Source organism: Thermochaetoides thermophila (genome assembly GCF_000221225.1).
Source record: "Thermochaetoides thermophila DSM 1495 unplaced genomic scaffold scf7180000011820, whole genome shotgun sequence".
In the NCBI taxonomy this organism is placed as follows: Eukaryota; Fungi; Ascomycota; class Sordariomycetes; order Sordariales; family Chaetomiaceae; genus Thermochaetoides; species Thermochaetoides thermophila.
Window position 1 is genome coordinate 2437691 of NW_006383036.1, and position 11223 is coordinate 2448913.

Here is an 11223-nt window from a genome sequence, read left to right on the forward strand (position 1 = left end):
CGCCGAAGCCTGCTGTTACCAATGGCCGACGGCAAAGGTTTCGCCGGGCGTGCAGTGGGCAAAGCCATGTCCCCATCGGCGAAGCGAGATGGCAGGCTATTCCAAAAGTTACACCGGCACCTGCGCAGCCACCAGCCGCTGTTGCAAGGGAGCCATTGGCTAGCCGAGAAGGGCCGATGGCTTGGCGAATCGCCCGATCGAAGTGCCATGCATTGTTGCGTTAACAGACTTTCATGAAAAGAGAAGACTCTGTGAAAAGTAATGGTTTATAGGGGGAAGGGGGGAAGGGGAGAGTGGGCACGGGAATAGGGTTATTTCTAATAACAGAAGAGTTTATTTAGGTAGATGATAGAGACGCTCACGAGCAAGCAAATTTCTAGCTCGCTTGGACACTCTCATGACTGCTCCGGCAATCTGCAAGGTCTGGGATTCGGTGAACGCAACACATCCTGGTGAGTCCTGGTGACGTCAGACCAATAAGACACATTCTAGTAACCCATCCCCGCCGTATAAGTCGGCACTATGCGCTCCGTCCGGGCCTATGCCGGACAATTCATTCTAACTCGGTCCATTGTTGGTGCGGGGGAGATGCAATGTTACCTATTATTTCCAAGCTTCTCTCTTGATCACTGTCGGAGTTTGACAAATGCCAGGACGACGCTGGCAAGAAGTAGGCCCGAGTAAAGAGCAGGGCAAAAAGGTTTGGTGAAAAAGATTCGCCAATGGCTTTTGATGGACTTGGGCCCTGGGCTACCAGGCTGTGTTTTCGTTTGGTTTTTTGTTAGTCTAGTTTTTTTTTTTTTGTATCTGATCCCTTGAGAGCGGCAGCAGCGATCATATCCCCTCTCTGCCAATGACTTCACCGACCCGTACGCGCTCAGCCCGGTTGCGATCGCCCTACCCTGCTGCTCAAGATACCTTGAACCCGGCAGGGCAGTGCGGAGAGCTTCTCCTCATTTCTCCTCATCCAATCTTCTTCTCCAACTTCCATCTCTCTCCTGCCTAAAATGTAAATTGCCATAATTCCTTGTTTACAACACCAACGCGACATCCCGTCCCGCCGCAACGGTCCCGTCCATCCATCCCCTTGTTTGGTCGCAGCATTCCATCCCGTGTATATTTGAGCGGCATGCTTCCCTCGCTTCTTGGTATCCTTCACTCATCGTGGCCTTTCGTCTGAGAAAACATACACGCTCTGGTTAGAATCATCAAGAATCCCAGAAGCAGCCAGACCATGATGCGACGACTCTCGTTGCGAACGACCTTAAGCCTTGTCGTCCTGCCGCTCGCTGCGGCCATCTACATCAATGGCTCTGTCATCGCTCCGTGCGACTCGCCCCTGTATTGTTATGGTGAAGTCCTTAAAGCCATTGAACTCGCGCGGCCGTTTGTTGACTCGAAAACCTTTGTCGACATGTAAGCCGCGTTCTCAAACAGCCCAAGTAACACATCTTAACCTCCTCCAGGCCGACGATTAAGCCCCTCGAAGAAGTGCTCGCCGCCTTCCAGTCTTTGCCCCATCCCCTATCCAACTCTTCAGAACTCCAAGCTTTCCTTGCCGAGTACTTCGCCCCAGCAGGCGGAGAACTCGAAGAGGTTCCTCGGTCCGAGCTCACGACGGAGCCAACTTTCCTCACCAAGGTCTCTGACCCCGTCATTCGCGAGTTCACAGGCAAAGTAATCGACATCTGGCCAGATCTAACCCGCCGATATGCCGGGCCAGGTGCAGGCAACTGCAGCACTTGCGCCAACAGCTTCATCCCTGTGAACCGGACCTTCGTCGTGGCGGGAGGCAGATTTCGTGAGCCGTATTATTGGGATTCATACTGGATCATTGAGGGCCTGCTGCGTACGGGCGGCAGCTTCGTCCAAATTGCGAGGAATATTATCGAGAACTTTTTGGATCTGGTGGAGACTATCGGGTTTGTGCCGAATGGAGCTAGGGTGTATTATCTCAACAGGTCGCAGCCGCCGTTACTGACGCTCATGGTTAAGACGTACGTCGACTACACAAATGATACGTCTTTGCTGGATCGGGCTGTGCCACTGCTGCTGAGGGAGTATACTTTTTGGACGACGAACCGCAGCGTTGAGGTCCCTGCGCCGAATGGCAAGACGTACACGCTGCATCGTTATGCGGTCAACAACAACCAGCCAAGGCCCGAGTCCTTTAGGGAGGACTGGATCACGGCGAACAACGAGTCGTACTATGCCAACAGCGGCATCATCTACCCCGTGCACAAGCCACTTACTGATGTCGAGAAGGCCACGCTCTACGCCAATCTTGCCAGTGGTGCCGAGTCGGGATGGGATTACTCCTCTCGCTGGCTGCGTACCCCCTCTGACGCAGCGCGCGACGTCTACTTCCCCCTGCGCTCGCTCAACGTGCGCGAACTAGTCCCCGTCGACCTGAACTCAATACTCTACCAGAACGAAATCATCCTCTCTGAGTTCCTGCACCAGACCGGCAATGCCACAGGCGCAGAACACTTCGCCTCCCTAGCCCGCGCCCGCTCCGAGGCAATGTATACGCTCATGTGGAACCACACACACTGGTCCTACTTCGACTACAATCTGACCTCCTCCAGCCAGCACATCTTCTCCCCCGTCGATGACGACACAACCCCCGAAGAACAACAGGGCGTCCAATCCCGCAAGCATCAACAGGTGCTGTTCACCCCGGCCCAGCTCTACCCCTTCTGGACGGGCGCAGCCCCCATCCATCTCAAAAACAACCCCCTCGCCGTGCTGAATGCGTTCTCCCGCGTCACACATCTACTCAACCTGAACCCTGGAGCTGTCCCAGCATCCAACTATCTATCGGGCCAACAATGGGACGAGCCCAACGTCTGGCCGCCCCTCCAACACATTCTCATCTCCGCGCTGCTCTCCACACCGGCAACCTTTGGTCCCTCGGACCCATCCTACCTCGCTGTGCGACAACTCGCTCTTCGCCTAGCCCAACGATACCTCGACTCGACATTCTGCACGTGGTGGGCCACAGGCGGATCGACCTCCGAGACGCCTCGGATCGAAGGGCTGAGCGAGGATAAGCAGGGCGTTATGTTCGAGAAGTATTCGGATGACAAGACGAGTGTGGCGGGCGGCGGGGGTGAATATGAGGTTGTGGAGGGGTTTGGGTGGACAAATGGGGTGTTAATTTGGGTTGTGGAGCGGTTTGGGACGGGATTTATGGGGGAGCTGGAGTTGAAGAGGCCGGTTTGTGACTTCCAGTGGGATGAATGGGGAGGGAAGAGACCTGAGGGAAGGAGGAAGAGGCATGCGGCTTTGGGGGAAAAGGGACGGATTGCGAAGGGGAGGGAGCCGAGGAGTGCGGTTGAGCTGGATAAGTGGGATGCTAAGTGGGTAAAGAAGTTTGGGAGAGGGAGAAAAGTAAGAAGTAATGAGGAGTAAGGGATGTGATATGGAATGGTATTGTTAGGACATAATATTAGACTTATTCTGTTGTTTTTCTTTGGGCCAAAGGGCTGGTTTCGGCTTGTACTTGTAATGGATGATGACTTTTTGCGCTTTATGACATTTATCACTTCGCTCTGAATCATGGACTCTTTTTTTTTTTGAAAAAAATATGTGTCTGATGATAATCTAAGTACGTAGACGCTATAATCAAGCTAACGCCAGCCTAAATCCTCAAGCACTGTACAGTCCTAAATACCTCCTGTAAGGCTTCTCATAACCAGTAACGCCAGCACCCCTCAAATAAACCCAATGCCAGAAATCAAATAACCTCCCTGGAAAAAAAAACTCTCCTAATAACTCCCCATATAAGCTCCTGATCCATTACACACACTAAAAACAGAATCATTCCAAGTACCTCCTCGGCGGCCGTCCCCTCCTCCGCTTGGGCAACTCCTCCACAGCCGGAAGTTCCGGCTCCCTCTTTTTCTTGTCCTTCTTCTTTTCCTTCTTCGTTTCTCCCTTTCCCATCTGCTCTTGCTCCTGCTCCTGCTCCTGCTCCTGCTCCTGCTCCTGCTCCTGCTCTTGCTCTTGCTCTTGCTCTTGCTCCTTTTCCGTCTGCACTGCAGGCCCCCTCCCGCCTTTGCTTCGTGTCGCAGTCGCCACCATCGCTGTCGCCGGAGCGTCCCTCTAAGACGGCTCCAGGTGCGACCACTCGGGGATCTGACGAATCTGCTGCCACATGAACTTCTCCAGCTTGTTGGCGGACTTGGCGTAGGGTGTGTTCTCGTTGTTGTACTTGCGGCAGTTGTCGAAGATGAGCTTCGCGTCCCTGATGAAATCTTCGGGCGTCTGGTACTGGTCCGCTTCGAGCTTGCTCTCCATTGTGGACAGGTCCATCGGCTCCTTGATGATGTCGTAATAGTCGACGACTTCGTCCTTGTTGACAGGGACGAGGAAGGGCCAGCTGCTGGCGTGGTTTTGCATGTCGTTGAGCAGGTGTAGGAGTTGGTTGTAATTGGGACCGTGACGGGGTTGGCGTGCGAGTTCGTCCATGTCGGGGGACCAGCCGGATTCGCGGATTGCGTCGATCGAGAGAGGATCGATGGGGGTTACGTTGCCATTGCGCCATTGCTTCGGCGGCGGGTGGACGATGTGGGATTTGGAGAAGGCGCGGATCTTGGCTTGGACGCATTCCTTTTGCTTGAGGAGCATCCGGCCTTGTTCGAGGTACCGGATGCGCGGGATCATGGTGCACTGCATGATTGTGCCGCCCTCGTAGTCCTTGATGTAGCCCATCCAGACGGATTTGTCGAGCGTGATCTCCTTTGTGAAGCCCTGCTTCTTGAAATAGCCGATGGCGTAATTGTCGGCGTATGTTAGGAAGTGCTCGATATTGGTCGTTGCCTTGACGTAGTCCTTGAGATGCGACATGAGGTGTGCGCCATAACCCTTGACTTGCTGATCGGACGAGATAGCGCAGAAGACAATCTCGGCAAACTTGCGGTTCTTGAACGGCCGGTACGTGATGCCGCCCACCACCTCGAGCGGCTTCTTGACAATGGCGATCGATAGGTGTGTACGATCATAAACCAACCGGGCAATGTAGTCCTTGGGCATCTTAGGCAGCTGCTTCTGGAAGATACACTTGAGGCCGGTCAAGATGATGAGGCTCTCGCGCTCGCCGTCATTGTTGACGACCCGGAACTCGATCTCGCCATTACGCTCCTCAATAACGGCCGGCTTCTCGGGGTACGGGATCGGCGGCGGTTTTGCGACGGTCTTCTTGTCCTTGTTCTCCTCCTTCTTGTCCTTGTCGGTCTCACTCGGTTCCTGCTTAATGCGCTTCGCTGCCGAGGGCGACCCCGGCTCCTCGGTGGCCTTGCGCTTGCCGTCTGTGGGCATTTGTCTGAGTAAAAGTGGTCGCAAAGTGTAGCGCCTGGTGGGCGTATTCAATATCACTCACTTTCGCTTGTCATTCTGATGGCGCGCGGCGGAAAGTTGATGGCGAAGTGAGTTGTGCTGGTCGTGTCGTGTCCCTGTCACGGAGCGCGGCTGACTCCAGCAGCAAAGGTGGACCTGGATCGAACCGGATCGAGACTGCTGACTAACCAAGCGGCTCTGATCTTGGCATACGTATGCTCTTTCACGTGACCTCAAAGTCAAGTGGAAGCTAGCTCGATCACTGGGCAGACTGGGCGACTTTTTTTCGACGCCGCGAAAGTCAACAGTATGGTTCAAATATTTTTTTTCTCATAACAAACTGAGTTTTTATAAAAGTCCCAATGCCTACATCTGTTGTCAAGAGAGCAACATCGACATTATAGCTTATCGAACCTTGATACAAAGAGGGTTAGGGTTAAAGCAGGTGGAGACGGACTTGTGTGGGTCCAAAGTCGGCATATGGCCAATCGGATTGCTCGCCCATCACAAAATCGAAGGATAAATTTCGACCAAGCTTCCAGCGAGTTCACGCAAATTTGCTCTCCTCTCTCTGTATCGCAATACCTCCTTGAAAAGGTGCAAGCCATACATCTTGTCTGCCTTTCAGGGTCAGCACGAGGGAGCGTGGTGTCTCAAGTCCCAATGGCTTCTAGCTCCTCGGAGATGTCTTGAGTATTAGCGGGCAAGGAACTCGCTGCACGTGATGTAGAGCTCTCGCTGAGCTCCGGCTCTTATCTTGGGCTCCTTTTGTAGAGGGGCTCTTCGGCGGACGCCGATCTTCCCCCTCAGACGCAACTCCTCAACCATCATCATCATCGTCATCATCATCATAACGTTCAAGGTGAGTGCTCTCTGATTTTCATACACACAACACCCCTTTTGTTGGAATGATGGACGAAACAGCATGTATTACCTGAGTCCGATATGATGGTTCTCAAAATCACCAAGATCTCTGACCAACAACCTCTTCTCTTCTCTCTTGTCTTTGAAATCCTCAACTCCTCCGGTGTCAGATCCTAACGCTAACACAGCTAAGGCTATACTCAGGACCTGATCTGAAGCCATGACGCCAAAACCGCCGGCAGGCCACTTCAACATTCTGTACTTTGCCAGCGCTGGCTCATACACATCCAAGAATGTTGAGGCCTTCCCAGCGCCGCTACCGCTGAGGAAGCTGTTCGCCATGCTCGAGGAGCGGTACAATGGCATCCGGAAAAGCGTGCTTGACCACAGCTTGGTCACCATCAACTTGAATTATGTAGACGTGCCAGCTGACAATGCTGAGGCTGGACCGGACGAGGTGATGATTCAAGAGGGCGATGAGGTTGCTATTATCCCGCCTGTTAGCTCGGGGTAGCAGCAGGTAGATACGGATTATTAAAATAAATGCCCCGTTCCCTCAACATCAATTATTAATTCTCGGGGTTTTTGTGCCTGTGCCAAATGACAAAATCTAACCTTGAATCCCAACCGTGATATCATGAGCCATGTTTGCTCGATGAAGAAATGCCGTCCCTCCTCTCAAAAGTCTATCACGCCTTAACAATCGTCCTAGCCTTCCTCCTCTCCTCCTCACTCAACACCCACTCCATCTCCCCCTCCGCAACGCCTGCCAGCTCCTCCCACTCCTCCTCCTCCATATTCGCTACCATCAATATCTGCGCCGTCCGTCCAAACATCTCCCGAACCGCATAATTTCCCTTACTAATCGCCGAAATAATTCCCCCAAAGTCCCTCTCCATCCTAATCGCCCCGTACGCACTCGCCCTGCCCCCCGCATAACTCCACACCCTCTTCTCCAACACCTTCGCCAAATACTCCGCCGTCAAGTCTAACAAGGCAGTATACCCCCTGGGACTGAGTATCCTCCCAATCGGCCTCATCAGCGCGTCCCAGCCGCGCTCGAATGCCCGTGGCACCTGCTCTAGCAATTCGTCTTCCGCTTGCAGCGTGCCGTCGCTGACGAGCTGCATCGCTAGCTCAGCGGTCTGCTGCTCATCCAGGGCATAGTCCGCGTCGCGAAAGGCGTCGGTGAGGATGGGTCGGAGACGAGGCTTCACGACCTGGCTGAAGAGGACTTTGAGGCCTTCGTTGAGGAGTTCGGTCGCCTTGGAGGTGAAGGAAGCGTTGAGGTTTTGTAGGCGGACCGCGACGTCGGTGGCGTCGGAGCGGAAGGGAAAGGCGGATTGTAGGGTACGCGGGGGCATGCCGTTCGGGGCGAGGGAAGGGTTGGTGGTTGCTGGGTCCGGCGGGTTGAGGAAGTTGGAGACGATGCGCGCCAGGTACTCGTTGGCCATGTCCAGGCTGTTGAGGAGGACGATGAAGGAGACGATTTTGTCTTCGGGCGGGAAGCCGCCTTGGACGTTGGGTTTCGGGTAGGACTCGTCGCGCATGCGGCGTTGGATCATGCCGATGAAGTCTGAGCCAAGGAGGGAAGAGATGTTGGGGATTACGGAATCGATGACTGCGCGTTGGGAGGTGTCAATGGAGCGCCGGATGACTGTGTTGACGATGTACATTACGACGTCGACGGCGGAGATGATGTAGGGGGGGTTGCTGTCGATGGGCTTGCTCATGTTGAGGGTCAAGCCGGGAGGGGATTCGTCGAGTTGGAAGGCCTTTTCGACGGAGCGCCGGAAGAAGAAGGTCGTGAGGATGTTGTAGGGCTGGATGAGCTTGTTGGCGACCTTCCGGCCGAGGTTGGACTTGATGAGGAGCTCGGGCATGGTGAGGGGGGCATCATCGGGGGTAGTGGGGTCCTAATAGAAGTTTAGCACTATTGAGAGAGTGGTGAGAGAGAGGCATGATAGAGAGAGAGCCCACCTTGCACTTCGTGGCAATAAACCGTGAGTAGACGGACCACTTTTCCAACATGGCCGCTATTTCAAACAACAGGGCATCAATCTCCTTCATATTGACGCCCTCGTCTTCGCTATTGCGGCCGTCATTGGTACCCCCTCCAGCAGCGGGTGAATTTACCCTCTGCACACCTCCAAAGCCACGGTTCTGTGGCAGGAAGCTCTGGACCAGGAAGGTAAAGGGATAGCTCTTGACATCGGTTAGCCGGCGATCGACCGCACGTTCGTCGCTCCATGAGTCCACAATGATGCCTCCCTGGACATCACATTCCATCTGCAGCCTCTCAATCACCTTAACCATCTTTCCCGTCCCGTAATGCCTCTCAACTAGCCCACCATGGGCCTCCACAATCCTGGCAATATGATCAAACAATTTCGTCAGCGCATTCGCAAAGAACACGCCATCCTTCCTAGGCTGCCCAGCTGCTGCTCCTGTCGTCCCCTCCTTCAACATGGCCCTCGCCTGCCCGGCCACACCCTGACACACATATTGCCCATACACATCTAACCCAACATCCCCTCTCCCAATCAACGGAAAAAGCTTAAAAAACCTCGTCACCTTCGCCGCATCCCCCTCCGCAGCAGCCTTCTTAAACTCCCTCAAAAACAACCCACACAGACTCTCCCTCGCTTGCTCCAGCGTCACCCACGGCGGATCAGGCACCTCTACCGTCGGCACCACCGCTGCCGCAAACCCTCCCCGCACAATCTCCTCCGGTACCCTCGCCGCCCGCGCAATATACCCCGCCGCAGCCTCCCAATCTTGCGGAGCACCCATACTCCCCACGACGCCCGCCACACAAGCCTTCAGCTCGGCCACCTGCTCCACGACACGCAGCGTCTCGTCCACGCGACGCTTCTCCAGATCTAACGCGCGCACGCGGCCTGACAGCTCACCAGCCGTCTCGGCGGCCGGGTGCAGCATCGTGCTGGATATGCTGCGCGTGGCGATGGCCTGGGCGCCGAGGGCCGCGCGCAGGTTGTCGAGGCGGGCAAGCTGGCGCGTGAGGTCTGCTTGGGCGGAGAGGAGAGTGTGCAGGGAGGCAGTGAGGGCAGATTCGCGGGCGTGGAGGGCGGCTAGGGCGGCACGAACGTCAGATGGGGTTGTGGCGGATCGCAGGGCTGAGGAGGGGTCGTTGTCGAGGAGGGAGAATGGGGTCGTCATGGCTGCTGCAGTGGTGGTTAAGGATCGGGGACGGTTATTGAGTGGGATGGTGGTTGTGGTTGTAGTCGCTGTTGCTGTGGGAGCTGGCGTGATGACGGCGCCATTGGAGAGGGATGGTGACATTGGAATGAGGGAAGCAGACGCGAGATGGGCGACGCATCGCTGGTCGCGGGGAACGAAGTTGAGGGGGTGCTGTGCTGCAGCCCTGGGCTTCGTTGATGATGCCCCACTGGTGCTGGTGGCTGTTGCTGTGGTGTTGAAAGAGTTGGCAGCTCCCCAGGGATGTATCGTTACGGGCCAGCCTTGCACAGTTTACGGTATGTTACGGGAGGCACGTGCTAATTTACAAGATGCAGCTTGGTGAACCCACAATGTTAGCACGAGTATGTCTGTTCATGACGCTTCAACTATTTTCGGAAATGTCATTTACAAATGGGAAGCCCATAGATAATCCATACCTGTGATTTTGGAGCTTTCTGGACCAGTTTGACAAGCCAGCTGTGTCCACAAAGCAGGATAATCTGTACACACACACACACACACACACGTGTGATGATGATGGAGTTAACTCGATTCTGCACGCTAATAATAAGTCTGTCCTCAAGGGCACGGCTAACAGCTGTGAGCTTTACTACCTATTATATGGTCATTCACCAAGATGCTTTTCCTACAATTCTTTGAGTCTGATTTCAAACGCAATGTATCCAATAATGCCAGTTATGGCAATATGCAAGATAGGTTATCGTGATCAGAAACATCTTGCAGTGAAAAAGCCTGATACTTTATCCCGCCCCAACACTGTCTTCCCCATGCTTTCTGATGACTTCTCAGAATTGGCTAGGCATATGTGTAGATATTGCCAGCCGCGGTCTTTAGAGACGCATTTGTATCCCGTAATGTGCTTATGGTAGAAATGTAAAGACGATATGAGTGTTAACAGTTAGAGCTGCTCTTCCGACGACGGATGGTTGTTTTCCGGGATATATCGACTGATGGTCGGCTCTGCTTGAAGCTTCTTGTGCTGGAAAGGCTTCAGCTCAAGCCCTGGATCCATTGGAAGGGTTGGATGTAAAGAACCAGGTCTAAGGATGCGGAAGGTCAATATATTGGTGCTTGTAGCGTATAACGAAGCTTGTCCCCGAGGGAGTTAGTGGGTAAAGCTGTGGATATACACGCGCTTCAGTGAGCATAGACTGATGTGTTTCCAAGTTCGAGTGCCGAGTCAAGCATGCTCATCTCAAGAGAAAAAGTTCTAATAAATTAAAGACCTGTCCCGTGGAAGAGTTGTCATTGTAAGACACACAGCTGTCAGCCTTTCTCCTCAACCTCTCAGAACTTTCCCTCCAAGGTCAAGGGGAAGAATCTCAACTTTGTTTATGAGGACATCAAACACCCACATTTGACATGCACTGTTTTCCTCCTTCACCTTGAAACATTTACCTTGGAATTATATAAAGTACACTTCTTTGCACCTGGTTTTACCACGCGCGTCACAAATCACCGTTATCACCCTACGCTCATGGCCACCCCACGCCAGCCATCAAGCACAAAACCTTCCAATCACAAACAGCAACCTGGAGAGTCAGCGCATGTCCTCACTCTTCGACAAGAGTGGTACTTCATCACCGTCTGACATGACTCTGGTCCTAACTGCCTCAGGGACCAGTGGAACTGGCTATGAGATATCCAATGCTTTAGTGGGATCAGATATAAAGCGTGAAAAGCGTATATATCGGATTATGAATATAGTGACAATACTCGTTACATCGATATACTTGCTTGCTATCCAAAATATACTTCCCAGTGACATCTTGGCATTTTTTACAGCTTACGTCTTGT

The 11223-nt window shown here is 53.6% G+C and overlaps 5 protein-coding genes across 5 annotated transcripts; 2 read left to right on the forward strand and 3 right to left on the reverse strand.

Annotated features, from left to right (window-relative positions):
• Window positions 1-1234: 1234 nt before the first annotated feature.
• On the forward strand, window positions 1235-3414 carry CTHT_0056580 (trehalase-like protein; the record flags this gene model as incomplete). The annotated part of the gene is made up of 2 exons (XM_006695918.1): window positions 1235-1416; window positions 1467-3414. The coding sequence occupies 2 exons, from the start codon at window positions 1235-1237 to the stop codon at window positions 3412-3414; spliced, it is 2130 nt and encodes a 709-aa protein (XP_006695981.1).
• Window positions 3415-3822: 408 nt separating this feature from the next.
• CTHT_0056590 (uncharacterized protein) lies at window positions 3823-4086 on the reverse strand (the record flags this gene model as incomplete). The annotated part of the gene is made up of 1 exon (XM_006695919.1): window positions 3823-4086. One exon carries the CDS (start codon window positions 4084-4086, stop codon window positions 3823-3825), a length of 264 nt encoding a protein of 87 aa, XP_006695982.1.
• A 21-nt stretch (window positions 4087-4107) lies between these two features.
• On the reverse strand, window positions 4108-5396 carry CTHT_0056600 (uncharacterized protein; the record flags this gene model as incomplete). Its single annotated transcript, XM_006695920.1, has 2 exons — window positions 4108-5312; window positions 5384-5396. The coding sequence occupies 2 exons, from the start codon at window positions 5394-5396 to the stop codon at window positions 4108-4110; spliced, it is 1218 nt and encodes a 405-aa protein (XP_006695983.1).
• Window positions 5397-6424: 1028 nt separating this feature from the next.
• CTHT_0056610 (40S ribosomal protein S28-like protein) lies at window positions 6425-6718 on the forward strand (the record flags this gene model as incomplete). Its single annotated transcript, XM_006695921.1, has 1 exon — window positions 6425-6718. One exon carries the CDS (start codon window positions 6425-6427, stop codon window positions 6716-6718), a length of 294 nt encoding a protein of 97 aa, XP_006695984.1.
• Window positions 6719-6893: 175 nt separating this feature from the next.
• On the reverse strand, window positions 6894-9384 carry CTHT_0056620 (uncharacterized protein; the record flags this gene model as incomplete). Its single annotated transcript, XM_006695922.1, has 2 exons — window positions 6894-8120; window positions 8185-9384. The coding sequence occupies 2 exons, from the start codon at window positions 9382-9384 to the stop codon at window positions 6894-6896; spliced, it is 2427 nt and encodes an 808-aa protein (XP_006695985.1).
• Window positions 9385-11223: the final 1839 nt, after the last annotated feature.